The 18766-nt window shown below is 33.1% G+C and overlaps 2 protein-coding genes across 4 annotated transcripts; one reads left to right on the top strand and one right to left on the bottom strand.

Annotated features, from left to right (window-relative positions):
* On the top strand, nucleotides 1-6198 carry ZML2 (ZIM-LIKE 2). Its single transcript, XM_068632282.1, has 8 exons — nucleotides 1-352; nucleotides 922-1264; nucleotides 2563-2649; nucleotides 2730-2863; nucleotides 4474-4605; nucleotides 4678-4783; nucleotides 5682-5738; nucleotides 5836-6198. The coding sequence occupies exons 2-8, from the start codon at nucleotides 944-946 to the stop codon at nucleotides 5899-5901; spliced, it is 903 nt and encodes a 300-aa protein (XP_068488383.1). The 5' UTR covers nucleotides 1-352; nucleotides 922-943; the 3' UTR covers nucleotides 5902-6198.
* A 70-nt stretch (nucleotides 6199-6268) lies between these two features.
* On the bottom strand, nucleotides 6269-11593 carry LOC137826346 (RNA-binding KH domain-containing protein). Of its 3 annotated transcripts, none has more exons than XM_068632281.1 (7): nucleotides 10856-11593; nucleotides 9626-10036; nucleotides 8870-9118; nucleotides 7098-7460; nucleotides 6864-6937; nucleotides 6624-6738; nucleotides 6269-6536 (listed from the first exon to the last, which is right to left on the bottom strand). In XM_068632281.1, exons 1-7 carry the CDS (start codon nucleotides 11300-11302, stop codon nucleotides 6393-6395), a joined length of 1803 nt encoding a protein of 600 aa, XP_068488382.1. In that variant the 5' UTR covers nucleotides 11303-11593; the 3' UTR covers nucleotides 6269-6392. The 3 variants fall into 3 exon arrangements, with proteins under 3 accessions (XP_068488382.1, XP_090150386.1, XP_090150387.1); XM_090294260.1 differs by lacking the exon at nucleotides 10856-11593 and adding an exon at nucleotides 9263-9339 and having other exon boundaries at nucleotides 9626-9644; XM_090294261.1 differs by lacking the exons at nucleotides 6269-6536; nucleotides 6624-6738; nucleotides 6864-6937; nucleotides 7098-7460 and adding an exon at nucleotides 9263-9339 and having other exon boundaries at nucleotides 8979-9118; nucleotides 10856-11569.
* Between the last annotated feature and the right edge of the window lie 7173 nt (nucleotides 11594-18766).

Raw genomic sequence — 18766 nt, 5'->3', positions numbered from 1 at the left:
ATGTGTGAAGGTGAAAAAAAAAATTAAATTTTTAGGGGCCACATTCACATTGCACCCAATGATGAAATATTTTTTGGTTTGTGAAAAAAATTTGCCTTTGGAACAAAACAAGGCACTGTTTTGTGTCTCCCTGACCCTGATCTCATTCTCGATCGCCTTTGTTACCGACCCATTTTAACTCTCTTTCTCTCTTTCATACATTTCCTCGTTACCCTTTCTCTCCATTTTCATTTTCTTCTTCTTCTTCTTCACTGGTTTCTCAGTTATCGTGACCTTATCCCAATTCCTTTTCTGTTGCGGAGGTGCCTCTGGGGTGTTGTACAGATCAACCCACAATCTTCAATTGTTGTTGGTCTGCTTCTTCTCCCTTAAAAATTCTTTCTTTCTTTCTTATCCCTTATTCCCATTTAATATTTTCAGCAATATCTTTTGTGCCCTCTTTCCTTTCATTCCCATCCTTTAGTCTTGGATGTTTTGTATGTGTTGCAAAACTATTGCTTTGCCCCGAGGGATTCACAAAACTCTATCATCATAGCACTCGAATGTTTGCCTTGTTCGCCCTCTACTTTTTGCCCTGTTTCCCAATCTCTTTTTGTCTTATCCGTTGCTAAGTGAGGCTCTTTTTACTGCCTGCTCCAATGGGATAGTTTTGCATTTTTTGTTTAGCTCGTTGTCACGTTTCATTTCCTAGAAATGTGTTTTAAATAGAATGAAATGTTGCACTCTATCATGTTTTTACTATCATTGCAGTTTCCTGATTTTATGTGTAGTTTGGTTTGCTGGAAGAAATTTGTGTTCTCCTTAGTTCGGAGTTGATAATTTGTTTTTATTTTCAATCTGTTATTTTGACTATCTGCTTGCTGTTGTTTTTACTGTTAGTTTTGTTTGGTTGTCTTTAACAATCTTTCTGCCATTTCCTAGGTGTTTGGCCTCTTCCTGTACCATGGATGGTATTCACGGGGGTGATTCTCGGATACACATCAGTGATGGCCAGCATCCTATACATGTGCCATATGTGCAAGAACATGAGCATCATGGACTGCACCATATGAGCAATGGGAATGGGATTGATGAGGATCAGAATGATGGTGGTGATACTAACTGTGGTGGAAGTGAGAGTGTGGAAGGTGATATCCCTTCCAGCCATGGAAATCTCCCTGACAATCACGGTGTAATAATGCATCAAGGGGGTGATGCTGGGGATCAGCTTACGTTGTCTTTTCAGGGCCAAGTTTATGTCTTTGACTCCGTGTCTCCAGAAAAGGTGCATCCAACTTATGTCTTTTTACTTTGCATTGACATGATATGACATTGCTCCTCGTGTCTACAGCCTACTATGCGTGTCTCGACTTCTCAAGCCTTTTTTGGAAATATTGATTTCCACTGGCTATTTAAGCATGTTCAATTTAATGACTCCTAGATTGTTGTCCATGGGGGTGTCTGCTCTGCGCTTGAATATGCATGAGATCATAAAAATCATGATGCTTTAGTTATAAATAATAGAATGCATTGATGAAACTATGACCGTCTCCCACACTTTCGTATAGCAAGGAGCCTTTTGGCATTGGGATATGTTAGTTTTTTTATTCATATTCATATATGCTTTATGCATGTTTGATTTCCCATTTCTTCTTCTTTGGGAGTATTTGTCATTTTGGTTGATGTATATGACAAAAGGTATCACTCAAGCTTAAGGGGAAAGTTTGTTTCACAGCCTCAAGACCAGCAATGTTGTATGGAACCGAGTGTAAGAAAAGAATAAACTGCATCTGCATGCACTAGAGATAAGAAGTGTTGTGCAATGGATGATGAGTGGACACACTAGACATGAATGCCTTAAAAGGAAAGTTGGAATGACACCTGTTGTAGAACAAAAGTGATAGAATTTGTCTTTAGGTGGTTTGGACGTGTGGAGAAGACTTGTGGAACTCTTAGTCAAAGGGGTAGGTCATATAGAAGGCAGCCTTGTAGCTTTGCTAGAAAAAAGTATAGCAAGTGTGAAAAAATTGTGGGTAAAGTCATTAAGAAAATTTAGTGGTCAATGGTTTGTCTTTTAACATGATTAACTATAGAACATAATGTTGTTGCTCAGTTCTTGTTGTAATTTTATTCTTTATAATCGCTGTTAATACTAGGTTTATGTATTTAAAAACAATCCCATAATCACAGGGATTTGTCTCCTTAGCTGTCTATATTTCCTAAAATAATCAGCAGGTTCATGTATTTATATGTCCAAGGACCTCATAATTGATACTATAAAGTAGAATCTTATTTCTTCTAAATTTGAGAGTATCAATTAAGAAGTGTTGACTAGTTATTTTCCTCTTATCCCTTCCTGCATTTGCACAGGCGCAATGTTCATTGTCTCTCAACTTTCAATGCTTTACATGTTAAATTTATCATAATTTGCAGTTTAACAAGCTTCTTTGTTACGTTTTATATTATGATTTTAAAGATGGCTTTAACAATTAAAATCAATAATTTGATCCATTATTGACCAAGTTAGGAACTACTACCAATAACATTTATACATTGATGAAAATCCTGGGATATTTTTCTCAGGTTCAAGCTGTACTACTGTTACTGGGAGGCCGTGAAATACCTCCAACCATGCCTACCATGCCAGTGTCTCCTCACCATAATAACCGGGTATTACTACATTATTTGGTTGGATTGCAATTGATGCTCTTTTTCTAGTCAAATAAATGGCTTATGAAGTATTTTATTAGGGATTTACTGGTACTCCGCAAAAATTCAGTGTCCCTCAGAGATTAGCTTCATTGATTAGGTTTCGTGAAAAGCGGAAGGAACGAAATTTTGACAAGAAAATTCGGTATACTGTTCGGAAAGAAGTAGCATTAAGGTATGGTGTTTCCTATCATTATTTTTTAGATTAAGCATACACGTTTACCTGTTCACTTCTTTGGGTTAAAGTTTTGACTTTACTGTAGTCCATTTATGTTTGTAATGTTGTGTTGATAATAGTAGAAGGGTGCAAAATAGAACATAGCGGCGAGTTCCTTAAAGGGTCTGCAATAATCTTAATTTTTTATTAAAGCATCATTATCATGTATTGCCTCATTGTAGCTTTTGGCATATTGTCTAAATTCTTTCACAATCCATGATCCATTATAGTTGTTGTTGGGTTTTTTCAGTCTTTCAAATTTGCCAAGGGCAAGGATCTTTTTCTTTGAGAAAACCATAAAAAGCATAACTTTGATAGCAGGTACCAATGATGTGGCTTAGGTGTATGTGTAACTCAGCAATAAATTGGGGATTTGATTGACAGACAATCCAATGCATAGTACAATACATGATATAAATCATCCGATACAATTCTTCTCCCCCACAATACGAATCATCAAAACACTCGTTTTTGCTCCCAAATGACTCTTGGAATTACGAGAACAGTGATTCTTATTCGAATCGGGCCTTGAATTGTAGTAAAATTGCATTTGGGTTTTACCGCGAACTGGGTCAGGTTGTGTGACTCGGTTTGATAAAAACCTAAATTTACTTTTCTTTAGCACGAACTGAGAAGAAATAGATGCGTAGAGATTTATGCTTTCCCTCCAACCCTTAGCACAGACTGAGTGGGAACATTGGAAGAAAGGGTACAGCAGTAGATTGGCAACAATGGAACAGTAGATCAGTGGAAGATTGGGAACAATGGAACAGGGAAACATCAGAACAGTGATTGTGAACTAAGCGAGTAGCCCCTTCGACTTTTCAACAACACATGTTGGTGCAGTGATGTTGAAGTAGGAGAGAAGGAAGAAGTTGAAGACATTGAAGAAGGGGAAGAACTTTTAATAGAAGATAAAGATGACTTGAGTGATGTAGATTTTGGAGAGGAAGAGGATGAAATATGAATTATTTAGGATAGATTTTTGTTTTGTTTCTGAGATTGTTCAGTATCTGTAAGCAACAACAGTAGTCTGCAGTAGCAGCAGCAACAACAAATTTGTTTAGTTGCATACAACCATGGTTATAAGAATCTTATGCAGCAGTAACATTGTTTTTTGGAGGTTGTGTTGCTGAAGTTGTGTAGTAAATACGCATAAATACAACCACTCTTTTTGACTATGTGGTTGTTTTGTTATTAATTGTATCTTTGAATGTTTTTATGTTTTATATATTAAGTATATGTTGCATTTTTTAATGTTTACAAATTTTACTTTCACGATTCAAAATATAAGCTCTCCTTCCATACATAATTTGTATCTCAATTCAATTACCATGATCTAATGGAGTTCCATCTCAAACCTGCGAAATATGTGTCATCTATCTTCTTATCGCTCTAGCTTTCTTAAAGTGATGTTATAGTGCAGTGAATGTATGATATATTGCAAGTTTATATGGTGATGTTTGTTATTTTATCATGTAAATATATTTCTAAATCCACATTCTGACTAGCAATGTTACCTTAATATATCTACACCACTTGCTAACAAATACAAGTGACTTCTGTAGGATGCAAAGGAATAAAGGTCAGTTTACATCTTCAAAGTCCAATCATGATGAATCTGCATTAGCATTAACAAATTGGGGGCCGAACGAAAACTGGTCAGCAGAGAATAACGGTTCCCAGCAGCAAGATATTGTGTAAGTTTTCTGGTTCATTCTATGACTAGGGGAGATTCTGTCTTGTATAACAAATGGTATATTTTCTGTCAGTTGTAGGCATTGTGGCATCAGTGAGAAGTGCACACCAATGATGCGACGTGGGCCTGAAGGGCCAAGAACCCTCTGCAATGCTTGTGGTCTTATGTGGGCAAATAAGGTAAATGAGAGTTATGTTCACTCTTCATGTCAATTGCTATCGTTTTGTATATTCCATGTTGCGCTATAGATTAAATTATTGTCTGAAAACATCACCAAATTAAGGTACATTGTGGTGGTTTATTTCTGTCCAATTTATTATTAACATCCTTATACTTAACTATTATGGTATGTCTGTATACCATGGTCCATGCAGTGTCAATATATTGATGGTTATTAAAATATACCTATTGACTGTGATGCTATTATTATGGTACGTGCAGACTAGTTCATCTGGTCACACAATGATATTAGATGCTTTAAAAATATGCGTCTTTCTCTCTAAAAATCTTCAAGGTTTTTAAAGTTAGGAGGGACTAGATGCATATATTTTACAAGGTTGGGGTCCAAAATGTTATGATGTTTTATTGTCATTAGCTTAGCTCAATATCATGTGTATTTATTATTTAATCACGTGAATTTGGGAATCTGTGAATGTAACTGCATAAAATCGGAAACATAAAAGTGCTTTGAGAAGAAAACAAAGATAATAATACATTATGAGAGCTTTGAATGGTTTGACACTGATTTTGAGAGTTACCTGGAGAGAGATCAGCATAGATAAAAGATTCTATATATCTTTGTGGGGTATGGACCACGATTTGCCAGTTCACGCTCTAGCCTTTGATTAGGTTTTGAGGAAAATATAAAATATTAATCTACAATTGTTTTCTTCAATGGCATCTCACCAAAAAATGCAGTTAAAGAAATTGCAACACAATCTGTAACTTTATCTTAAGATATCTGACCGATTGATGAGGAAAATGTTTCATTAAAGTAATATAAGGTACATTTCAGCAAAAAATTTATGTTGTATATTAATTTAGTTTGTTGATATGTTCTCATTTTCTGAACCGCAGGGAACCCTGAGGGACCTATCAAGGGCGCCACCCATATCTGGACCAATAAAAAATGAGGTCGGATACCATGCATTCATTAAATATCATGCCGTATTTCTTAACAACTTGGGTCATCTTTATGACCTTAATTTTTCCTTCAATTGAATATTTACAGAATAAAAGTGTAGAGGCCAACCAGATAGTCCTTAGAGTTGCAGGAGAAGCTGATGATTCGTCGTGAAGAACTTTATTTTGGTCAGAATGGAGAGGGATTTCATGAAATAAGAGTGATGGGATAAAAAATTGTAGAAGGTGGCTTATTCTACTATGTTTTTAGTGAATGAAAAATGTTTAGATGAGAGCATTCTGTATTTTGTTTTAAATATATGCAGGTCATTATTGTCCATGACAGCTAGTTCTTTCCAGAGATTTTTATTTATTTTGGGTATGCTGAACAGCTTCAGTGCACTTCCGGATGTTGTATTAAGTTTGAGCAATGTAGCTGTATTTATAAAAAAAAGTGTTCCTTTTCGAATTAGATCGAGTGATTTTCATTTCACTTTTTTAAGTTCTTCAACAGAGCAGAATATTAAAAGGGAACTATGAGCTGGGTGTGAAGAACAAATGAATTACACTAACTGGACAACAAAAATGGTACAACCATCTTCATATATATAAAATCCTTAATCCACCGTGATGGGTATATCTATTACAAGTCTTGTTCCTGCAGTGTCAAGCTACGGTCTGGCCACATAAAATAAAAGCTTGAATTAGGCATTGAGCAGCGTGAGTTTGATCTGGCGCTCCAGAGACAATCACCAGACCCTCAGTGGCTCCAGGTTTTGGATCATGAATCGCCACGTTTGCACCAGACGTCTGAGGAAAACCCAATGGACAAAACTACTATAAGACAACCGTTTAGCAAACAGTAAGAAATTAATTACTAATCAGATATACACAGACCTGTCGAATCTGAGTAAGGTTGCCATTGCTCTCCCCATAAACGTGGGTTAAATACATATGAGGGACGGTGATCTCAATTGTTAAGTTATTTGGATTCTGTAATGGGTGTCCATTCCTGCAAATAACACAAACACCAGTATAAGATATTTGGTACAGCACCTGCTTTTATAAATGTTGGAAACAACTATCGACTTGTAGATAAAATATACTGTCACTTCAAAAAATACTTCCAAAACTCACTTTCCAGGGTTCTCATTTCGTGAGGCAAAACTAGATGTATCAGCTGTTCCTCCAGGATTTCCTCTGTTAATTGCCTGAAATAAAAACCTAAAGCGTTATAAACATCATTCCTAAATAGGGTCCCCCTCCTTTCTCCTCCCACACCCCAAAAAAAGAAAAGAAAATATAAGATGTTTAGACCGCATATATCAAGATCCCCAAGCATTAAACCCTGTATATGAAAGGGAGACTGACCAGAGGATTCCATGATCTTGGAGAAGTTGGCCCTTCATAACCACGAGGATAGGGAACTCGATCCATGTTTGGGGGACCACGTCCCATGCCATGTACAAATGCATGCTGCTGATGGTCAATAGACATCGGGGGAACAGTTGAATGGTCGATTCCATGGTGCCCAACTTGAGGAGAAGGAGGAGGGTGGCCAGAGGACATCATGTGATTTCTTGGCCTAAATAAAGGAGGTGGCATATCTGGATATGGTGGCAAATGAGGCGGTGCATTAAAATTTGGAGGGGTCCTTACAGGGAAAACGGTTTCCCGAATTCTGCTGGTTATGTGAAACAAAGCATCCTGTACCGATTGTAAGCTCCCAATAACCTATGATAGAACACAATTTTATTTCATCTGTTAGATCGTCCTCGTTTCCCAGAAGACCATCAAAATCCAAAACTTAAATCTACATATAAGCATATTCAAGCAGGATTATCAACAAAAAAGAACCGAAAGCCCTTATTTTCCCACTAGCAGCTACTCTATGTGAGTAAACAAAATCCTTAGTCCTGCATGGAAAAAAAATGACACCGGCAACCAAGGTAGTTAAAATCAGGATTTCACCTCAAATCAGGATGGGAGATCAAGAAAAATCGCATATTGTAAATAGGATTTTACAAAATTCATAATACAATATAATCCTAGAACCTAGATGTCTAATCTAACAAACGTGCCACAACATAAAGGTTATCGTGTGGGTTCAAACAAAAATAAAGGGTGGGTTTGTAATTCAAACAAGAACAAAAAATCCGAAAGTGAAATTAAGGTTTGAACAAGGAAGAATGGAGAAAGGTGGATAGAGCACCAAATAAGTGAACGGAGCAAAAAAAACAATGGACCTGGAGAACAAAGGAAGAATAGAGGAAGAAGGCCTGGCAAAATACTGTGAAGGACAAGGAAGGAGAATGCTTCAAATAGTAACTGATTAGGTTTTCCGGTTTACCAAATCAAATAATAGAATGGTGTGCAATGTCAAAGTGAATCGTGATAGAAAAATAAGAAGTGGGAAAATCGTATCAATTTGTCCAAACAAGTTGCCAACAAAATTATAAATAAAAGGTTTTAGCAATTTCGGGATTTAAATTGTGATTTTAGACGGATTTTAACTAGGAATTTTTGTCCTGACACTAGTATTTCTCAACCCAATAGACTAGAAACAAATCTCACTCGAAGTTTTGCAACTGTTGCTAGCTTAATGAGTTTCGCTCGCACACAGCAAAGATCAAACAAGGGTTATCCGCTACAGGATTGTTCCCAAGGTTATCACCACATCCTTGTACTCATTACAATAAGCATCTAGTTGGATTCTTAAAAAGTGAGAAAGAAAAGCCAAAGAAAATGAAAAGACATAACTTGTTTTTTCTCAAGATACACTAAAAATTACAAACCAAAACTCAAATTAGAGTGAAAAGTATTTATATTCTAGGAAAGAGAGATATAAGACATTTCCTAATGACTTAGTAAAGATGGGAAATTTTGCTGCCTTTTTTTTCTTTCTCTCGTACCTTTACCTCTATTTGGTACAGAAGCAAGAAATGAGGCGAGAAAGAAATGCTTGAAATTCAAGTTGAAGAGAAAATGGAAGAAAATTAATAAATTTTGTTTCTAAAGGTCATCTTTCCTCTTTCTTTTATTTTCATTTTCTCTTGAACCAAACAAAGAAAATGCATCATTATCTGTGTTTTCTCTCTTTTCTATCTTTTTACTCTCATGAAAGTGTCTAAAGTACCAATTACCTGTACAACTTCTTCATTTTGGGAAATGTACTTAATTTGTTCCTTCGAAAAAATGCGAATACTAGCACCTGTGGCCCTTCGCATTTCAGAAATAACAAGACCTCCCTTGCCCAAGAGGCAGCCCACCTGTGCTGAACGCACAAGAAGCTTAGCAACAACCGCAGCACTTGGCTCAAATCCAATCTCTGTAAGTCGACAATGAACACGGATGACAGCTTCTTGTGCAGGAGAATGCTTTTGCTCTGACACCTGCAGAAGATTATATAAAGTTTAGTTTGTTTCCTTGTCAAATATCATGGAAATTGTATATCAGGTTTTATAATTTTCTGCTGCAATAGTCTCGTAAGCTGCAAGCACGTTTTACAAAGAAAACTACCAATACAGAGAAGTTACCATGATTAGAATAACTCAACAGCAACTCAGAGTAAACACTCTGAAGATGAACCCCAGCCACAAAAATCAGACATTACCTGTTTGATTATAACAAAAGAACAATCATATTTTAGATTTCTAACAAAATCCCCAGAATAACTTGACACCGGAGAGCCAGCTCACAATAATCTCAAGAAGCACCCAAAGTTACAAACAAGAAACTTTCCAAGACATAATACTGAAGAACCGACATAATTTACTCCCATCAAAGCAAAACTTTGCACACAAAAACATCGGAAGGTGATAGGCAACTTTGTGTTAAAAGCTATCATACACAGGTAGAGCATTATGTATCAAAGACAAATAAAGTAGTTGATCTCATACCTCTCGTGCAGATATCACAACCACGCGCTCGTCTGAATCAGGTCCAGCCTCAACAATTTGGATAGATGCACCAGTTTCATTCTGCAGAGCCCGCACCACAGAACCACCTTTGCCAATAAGACTACCAACTTTATCATGGTGACACAACAGCTTGAAGACAACCTCCTCTTCCATAAACATCCTATGAGTAGGGCCAGCACTTTCTGGACCCGGAAAAGAATAACCTCTGGAATGGTGATCAGGAGGAGCATATGAACCTGAAGACCCATAACCACGTTGAGGATAACCATCAACCTGAGCAGGAGCTGCTCCAGAATGTTTAAACGCACCAGAATTTGGCCCATTGTTATCGTGAAGACAAGTCGAAACAGATAAAAGCGCTTTCTTTACTGCTGTAAAGTTTCCTGTTATCTGCACACATCACAAGCCGGAACTCAACATCATTGTATAGTCCATAGTAAGAAAAAGACCCAGATCTGTTTAGGTATAAAGCATTTATTAGAGAAAATAGAACTAGGTTAAGTGTATAATTTAGTCCCCGTATATGTAGTGAATTTTGAATTTGGTCTCCATATGTAAAAATCTATTAAATTAGTTCCTATACGTTTTAATTTGGTTTCTGTCACCGTTGCCCCTTGCACACTCTTAATTTAGTCCCTATGTAGCGTATTTTTAATTTGATCTTTGTTGCACACATCACAAGCCCCAATTCAATATCATTTATCATAGCCCATATTAAGAAAAAGACCCAGCTCGGTTTTAATAAGCCTCTCCTAAGCATTTATAAGAGAACAAAAACTAGGTTAAATGCATATAGTTTAGTCATTGTAGTCCTCGTTTTTGTAGCGAATTCTTAATTTGGTCTTTGTAAGTAAAAGTCTACTAAATCGGTTCATATTCGTGTAAAACTGACTTAATCTGGTCTTTGCCACCATTATCCCCTTACAGCTCTTAGTTTAGTTCCTACTAATGTAGCATACTTTTATTTTGATCTTCATACGCGTAAAGCATCCATTAATTTGGTCACATACATGTATAACATTCTTAATTTGCTGCCTAAATAAAAGTAAAAGTAAGCAAAGTTTCTCCATAAGCTAATCCAAGTTACTTATAAATCTTTAGTCTTGATTTGTGCTAGAAGATGAACTTATTTTACAAATTCTGCAAGTGTTTACGGAGAAATTTATCAAACGGCAGAGAGTGTCCGTTTTTTAGATTATAAAATAATACCTGAATGAATTCGTCTCCAAGAGGAGGAAGAGGAGGTTGATCCTTGGGCAAAACCCTAATGTGAGCCCCACTCTCTTGCCTGATCTTTTCGACGATCTTGCCTCCTCGCCCGAGCACGCAACCAACCTGATAGCTGGGCGCCACCAATTTACACGACACTGTCGAATTGCTGCAATTCTTAGTTTCATCTTCCACCGTTCTTTCAAAAACCCTAATCAACGCAACCTGCGCAGCCGATTCCTCGCAAGAAACAGCGCCGGCCGCCGCCACGATGACAACAACGCGCTCCTCCGCCGCGCCCAAGTCCTCCACCATAATCTTAGCTCCGTCGCCGGCCAGAGCCGTTACGTCCGCCGCCTTCGCGGCCGGGCACACGATCCGGAAAACGGCGTCGGCTGCTGGTGGCGGCGGAGCATGGCGGCGCTTCTTGCTGTTGTTGTTGGACATCACATCAAACAGCAAATTCACTTCCAACAGAACAATCACTTCCTCATCGTTTGTTTCGCATCCCAAATGCTATGAAATTAACACGTGTGCAGCACACGCACGAAACTGGATTCGCTGCGTCGCTTTTTTCACGAGATTGTTGAGTCAACTAGTCAGATCCGTTGGATTCGATTTCAATCTCAAGTTTTGAACTACTTTCTTTGATTTGTTGAATCAAGCTTAAGGTAACATGCTTTTCATGTGACGAATCTAGTTCCTTCATTGCATAAGTAAAGTGATAAGGTTAAAGCTGGTTATAGTATTTCCGAATAGGATATTATTTAATTTTTTATTTATTTTATATTAGTTTTTTTTTTCATTAAAATACCTTTATGTTATTTTTTAATAAATGAAAGCTAAAAAGTACACTAATTATTAGTGAAATTAACTAAAAATAAGGATATGACTTGAATACACTTTAGAGTATAAAGTGAAATAACAACTACTACTAATCAAATTAACTATTGTCATCATAATTAGCTTTATATTTTATATCTAATTTTATCATAATTTCAAATCGTTGATTTTTGTAATCAATTATTCTTATTTTACTTTATCTTCGAAAGTGTTTTACCTCACTTTAAAAAAAGTTAAATCCTAAAAATTATAATTATGCATACTTAAGTGGAAAAGCATAGTTAATCATAGATTTTCTTAAGTGAAAATGTTAACATGTTCTCATTATTCAACATGTTTGGGTCACTTTTTTATATATAGAAAAGATACTTTGACACTAATGAACAGGACAAATATTCATTTTAAAATTTATTATAATAGTATAATAATATATAAATAAAAATATTAATTTATTGAATTATTAAATAGTTGTGAATATTATTTTCGGTATCAAACTATTATTACTGTTTTTTTATATACAAGATTGTCTCTCCTTTTATTATAAAATGCTTAATGTGATGATCCAAACTTTATCATATCATTGATGTGAGGATTCAAAATTTTGAATTAGGACAAATATTTAAAAAATAAAAAATTATTAGTATATGATATGTGAGTTTGTGAGTTTGCACATTTTTTGTATCAATATTAAATATGATAATCATGGACAATTGCGTCTAACAATAAATATAAATATAATTTTTAGGTTTTTTCCCAGTTCAAATAATCTCATTCACTAGGAAGGATATATTCTTTTAGTATATACAATGGTTGGATTTACTTTTCTTAATAGCTAGATAAACATCCTAATTGTTTTTATAAGGTTCTTCTTAATCCCAATACTTTAATTTTCTTTAAGTTTTAGGATCCTTTTACAAAGTTGTAAGATGTACTCTATCATCTTATCCATTTTGGTACAGTGCAACTTCTACTTTATTGGCTTAAAATAGTGTTTTTAGCTTGAGAAACATTTTGGCATCATATATCTTATCCTCTTTATATTCTTCTTCGTTTGGAAGAAATCATTTTTATAGACTCTAAAAATATATAGTTGTTATGTGATTGTTTATATTCTTGAGCATCTTTAGCCTTTATGCATGTCCATTCTACGTCTGACGAGTTTTAACATGATTGTTGCAGTTAATGTAAGTTTGATTTTTGCTTATTTTTCTTCAAAACCTCCTTGATAACTAGCAATGCTTATCCACTATTTAGTTTAACCTTTTGCACTAATTAATTATTGATGTGCATTATGTATATGGCAAATGCCTGAGTCAGAGTTGAAAAGTTCTTTGTGTCAAGAAGTTGATGAAGGAAACAATTTTAGCTCGTATCTCAAGAGATATTTGATATGTGATTTGAAAGGATATTTTTGGTAAACAAACATTTCCTGCATATGTAGAGTAAGTGCGTGAATATTTATATTAAATACAAGATTTGCTTATTCTATGTATATCGTTTAATATTTGGTATGCGTTTCATCTATTCTCATGTGCGTTTTATAAGACTTTGAGAACAAATTGCATAGTTTTGTGTCGTATGTAGGATGAAATAATTGTGTTTTACATGATTTATTATTTTTATAAAACTATCATCTCACACACGAAGTGTAGTTTTATACTCAATTATTTTGAAACACTAACTAAAATATTGGGTGTTGGATAATAAAATAGGTAAGACAATCATAATAATTAAGGATATTAAATATTTTAATATAAAATATTAAAAATACTTATAAGAGTATTTACATGTTTTATCACACTCAATCATTAAAACCCTAAACCCTAAACTGAGAAGTTCTCACATGTTGATTTTGGCTCAATGAAAAAAATATGCACGAAAATCCTTTAATGAAAATGACAATAGTTTGATGGTTAGAGGGAACATAATGGACACAAACTTGCTCATGAACAAAATTTTCAAGTACAAAATGTATATCCATTTCAATGTGTTTTCATGAGTTAATGTTGTAAGAGCTTATCAAAGAGATATATTGCAATCACATTGTCATAATACACAAATATAATCACATTCTCATAATAGACAAATATAACCTTGTGGATAATGAAGTTTAAGTAATATATTATAGATTCAACAAGATTCAAAGATGACATTTACTATGCTCGACTTAGGCATTGGACTGAGAGAAAATGAGTTATTGTTTAGAGGATTATATTAATTTATCTATGAAAAAAATACAATAAATAAAAATAGACCTTTTAATATGATTATCCATAATTTAAACTGATTAACGATAAACCGTGGTTAAATTATTAGAAAAAAATTAATTATGATCAAATTAGGTTAAACAAACTTTAATTTAACTTTAACAAAATAAACCGCACAAAATACGGAAAAAAACCCACATGAATTGAGATATAAAAAAATCTCAATTGGTTTTACCTTGTTTAATGATATACTATATTCTTTAAATATTTATTATTTGAGATTCTATTTCCAGTGATTCTTTTCCAAGTTTAAAAAAAGACAATTTAAGAAAAATAAAATAAATGAAAGTGATACAATGAAATATCTCAAAAAATAATTTACTCCATCCATATAAATTAAAGAAAATGAAATATTGAATATTTACACATCAAATTAAAGTATAATTATTCAATATAAGAGTTTATAAAGACCAAATAAAAGTATAATTATCTAAGAGTTCACAAGAAAAGATACCAACGTACAAGTCTAATATAAAATAACATAATAACTTAAACTTAAATATTTACTTTGATTCATTTTCTTGAACCTGCATTATTTTCTATTCGTGTATTAAGTATAATTACAATAATAAATCAAATAATCTTTGCCAAGTTATTATTGTCATCTCAAATATATTTCCAAAATTAACACGATCGTATCACTTTCCAAACCAATTTTAACTACCCAATATTTATAACAACTAAGCCATTTTTAATCTTTAATTTAAACATCGTTAAAAAAATATCCTACTAGTAACATAATTTATAATCATAACAAATTCACTATTTAAAAAAAATCATTAAAATATATTCTTTTACCCATAATTTATATGGAGTCCAAGTAACAACTAGAAAGTGTTGGAGATTTATCAAAACTCTAAATAACTAGTGAAATATGACAAAACAATACAAAACTTCAATTACATGTTAAATTTGTTTAAAGAAACACTTTTCTTAACTGATGAAATCAATAAAGAGGTCAAACAAAAACAAAACAAGAAATTGAGAGGATACATTTTTATTTTATGTTATTTAAATCTAATACAATTATTTATAATATAGTTACTATTTAATTAAAGTATAGACATTTTATAAAGTAAAAAAATATTTATATATAAAGTAGTTTCTATTATTAACAAAAATTTATAAAATAATTTTTAAATTGTTATCTAACAATTAGTTACCAAAATTTTAATTACTGATATTTTAAATTTTAAATTAGTTTCTAAAAGACTAATATAGACTAATTTAGTTTTAACTACTGATATTTTAAATTTTAAATTAATTTCTAAAATATTAATAGAGATTAATTTAGAATAATCAATTAAAATTCTAGTAACTAATTGCTAGATACTAATTTAAAAATTATTTTATAAATTTTATTAATAATAGAAATCACTTTATATATAACTAATTTTGTAGTCTCTAAATAGTATTTAGTTAATATAGTGCCTAATCATTTTTTATCTCTAATTTTAGTTATTATTTAATCTCTAATTTATTTATTTATTTTAAAATAGAAATATGAAAATTATACATAAACCTTCACGATCACCCATAGAATGTTCTCTATACTTCTTCCATATTAGAATAGTCTCAATCACACATTTCACTAAACACTCAATTCCCAAAACACATTCAAACCAAAACCATCACCACCTCAAACTTCGTCACAAAATGCTCTTTCGAACACGTATCATCTATCATACAATGTCTCTAAAAAAATATCATGTTCCATTCACTTCTTCCCCTTGGTAATTTTCTTGTGTCACTTTCGAAGAGAAAGGTAAGTTCATTCTGTGTCCCAAAATTTATCGTACATTCGAATTTTTTCTTCTTTATTTTTCACGGAGAGAGAAGTGATTGCGAAAGGAGAAGAATGAAAAGATGAAATGTTTTTTGTGGCTGTTGTTTGGTGCAACGAAAAATGAGGCAAATGCTTCTGCGCCATGTGGATATCGTATGAATCAAACCCACCTCTTGGGGTCCCACTCAAACACACACTTTCATCACTCATAAAGGGTACTCGTGATTTGGCTTCTTCATTTTCCACCCTTCTTTTAAAATACACCATCATGTGTTCTACTTTCAAAAGGAGACTAAATTCACTAATTGAAAGCTTAAGACATGTGTTTTATGCAAAAGAGGAAATTAGGTTTAGGGTACAATTTAGCATAGACTTATTATCCCTTTGGAAACTATATCAAAATAATATCTATCCAAAATATTCAAAAGATTGGAAGATGTAATTCTCAACCATTACTCATTTCATACACGAGAAATCTCATGTCTAAGATTTTAAGACGTTAAATTGTCTTTCTCTTATCTCGTGCGTCTAATAGTTCTACAGATATTAACGATAAATTTAAATACATATTTATCTCTTAATCCATATTACGTAAGTACAAAAGTTTTAAAGAAGTAAACTTTAAGTTTAATTCAAAACAAACCTTCAATTCGTGTTTGGAACTATATATAGCGGCTAGATAGTTGGTGATATAATCAGACAAAAAAAACTTTCGTTGAAATCAAGATGACTCTGATATCATAGAGTTTTATCATAGAATTTTGACATGTGTTTTATGCTAAAGAGGAAATTAGGTTTAGTGTACAATTTAGCATAGAGTTATTATAACTTTGGAAACTATATCAAAATAATATCTATTCAAAAAATTGGAAGATGTAATTTTCAACCATGACTCATTAATTCCATATATATGAAATCTCATGCCTAAAATTTTAAGAAGTTAACATCTCTTTCTCAATTGTTTAAGAGTTAAGATTAATGATAAATTTAAATATATATTTTTTTCTTGATCCATATTTTGTAAGGACAAAACTCTTTAGTAGATTTAAGTTTAACTCAATTACGCTGAAATCCTCCAATTCGTGCTTAAGACTATATATTCACCGATGGTCTGGTAGCGACTGAGTGACCTGGTAAATCCAACAAACTTTCGTTACGATAGACTCTAAATAACTATGATATAATCTTAAAAAGTGCAATTTAAGTCTAATTTAACCTTACAAAATATCATAAAATAAGATTTATACTCACTTATATAATATAAAATGTCATTATCTAGTTCACATGAGATTAAAAACAAAACTGTAATGAAACTCCAAAAGAAAATATATCAAATACGATTGTTCCCTTATAACTTAAATTCCTTACATGTATAAATGGGAAAAAGAAAATCTCACACGTAATGTTAAATGAGAGGTAGAATAGAAAGAAGAGCGTAGTGAGAAGAACATTAGTTTTGTTTGGTGCATTCCATGAATGTGGTTCACATACCTTGCTTATTTATTACGGTTCTTTCGGATCTTGCCACTTCATCTACTACTACTGTTCATGATTATTAATTTCCCACTTTTTTTTTAAATTTTCCTGCACCTAAGCAACCACTGCAACCACCCTTTTCAATTTCAAACCACCTTTGTACTTTCACACACACAATGAATGACGTATATATATTTGCACTTTCATAGAAAAACACTGTGAAAACTGATTCTTAAGAAGAAAGAGAATTTGATAAAGTTAAAGATTTTCTTAATCTTAGATGGGTTGATGAATATTTCAAACACAGGTTTGTGTATGGTGAATGATGAGAATGGGACGTGGAGAAGAATCGTTGATAGATAAAATTTGTGGTGCAAAATGCTTGTGACGTGGTTCGTACTCATTCTTCAGTATTTCACATTTAGATATTTTCTTTTTTGTGTACAGACCCAGATATTTTCCACCTCCATCTTAATTACCAACCACTTCTATTTTCTTAGCCCTTACCCTACCTTTAACTTCCACTTTCTATGCATTTCAAAAAACCACAGATTAAACCATGAAATTGCCACGAAATTGCGTAAAACACATGAACAGAAAATGACATTAAAAGCTTCTCACAACAAAATATTCATAAAAAAACGAGTTCGACCGAGACGAGGTTTTGAATGCCAAACGAGAAACAGACGCAGCAAACTCAACCAGATACGTTGTTTAAAGAACATTGCATTATATAAAAAATTAGTGAGAAAACATTTTCGTTATTTGACAACGTTATTCAACAGTGCGCGAAAAATAATGTTAATGAATGTTTTTTTTTATCACTGTGTAAAAAATAAGAGGCTAAAAATAGTGCTGGCAACGAATATTGCCCGTGCAGTGGCTTCGTTATATTAGGCATATAAACACTATTTCCTCGTGTTTTTTCTTGTTTTAGAAACGGGTGTTAGGCACACAATTTTTTTAATTGGTTTCGATACTTGTAATGTTATAAAGCACGTTTCGTTGTTTAATAGATTGTATTTGTAATTAAAAATTATATTCCTATGGTCAGCTTCCACCAAGAGCAAAGTGTGCACGAAAGAAATAGCAAAAATATAAAAAAAAAACTTTAGATTAATGAAAATATAAATAAATTATGTGTGTGTGTTTTTTTAACTCGACACGAACCCATTCGAAAAATAACTAGCCATTAAAGTTGAGTCTAGGGTTATGAATTTGAAGTGACGTTTTTTTAACAAACAAAAAGTTATCTTAGTTAACAACTAATAATTTTAGTGATATATGAAGGTGCATGTAACATTATATTAATATTTATATGGTAATGATGAGAGTAATAATGTAGATTGAAAAGATATTTTATAGTTAAGAATGTTACATATTATTATTAAATTTGATAAGATTAATGTGTTATGATGTATGTATGGATGAATGGTGTTGAATTGTGCATGGTGGATTGGTAGCCACAAGTAAAACAAAAGGACAGAAATAAGCAATGAAAAGCAAAAGGCATAGTATTTTGCTTGCGTTACTTATTTT

The sequence above is a fragment of the Phaseolus vulgaris genome, chromosome 8 (genome assembly GCF_051622355.1).
Source record: "Phaseolus vulgaris cultivar YP4 chromosome 8, ASM5162235v1, whole genome shotgun sequence".
Classification (NCBI taxonomy): Eukaryota; Viridiplantae; Streptophyta; class Magnoliopsida; order Fabales; family Fabaceae; genus Phaseolus; species Phaseolus vulgaris.
The sequence above is the reverse complement of the archived record's forward strand: the minus strand, read 5'-3'. Positions and strand labels throughout refer to the sequence as shown.

What these genes read in the sequence shown, in the direction of transcription:
- LOC137826346 (XM_068632281.1), bottom strand. Translation starts at nt 11,302, where the DNA reads ATGTCCAACAACAACAGCAAGAAGCGCCGCCATGCTCCGCCGCCACCA. An exon ending in CAAGATCATGGAATCCTCTG is followed by an intron (nt 6,938 to 7,097) that starts GTCAGTCTCCCT and finishes TTTTTATTTCAG; the next exon opens with GCAATTAACAGAGGAAATCC. An exon ending in ACCTTACTCAGATTCGACAG is followed by an intron (nt 6,537 to 6,623) that starts GTCTGTGTATAT and finishes GGTTTTCCTCAG; the next exon opens with ACGTCTGGTGCAAACGTGGC.
- ZML2 (XM_068632282.1), top strand. Translation starts at nt 944, where the DNA reads ATGGATGGTATTCACGGGGGTGATTCTCGGATACACATCAGTGATGGC. An exon ending in ACTCCGTGTCTCCAGAAAAG is followed by an intron (nt 1,265 to 2,562) that starts GTGCATCCAACT and finishes TATTTTTCTCAG; the next exon opens with GTTCAAGCTGTACTACTGTT. An exon ending in TCCCAGCAGCAAGATATTGT is followed by an intron (nt 4,606 to 4,677) that starts GTAAGTTTTCTG and finishes ATTTTCTGTCAG; the next exon opens with TTGTAGGCATTGTGGCATCA.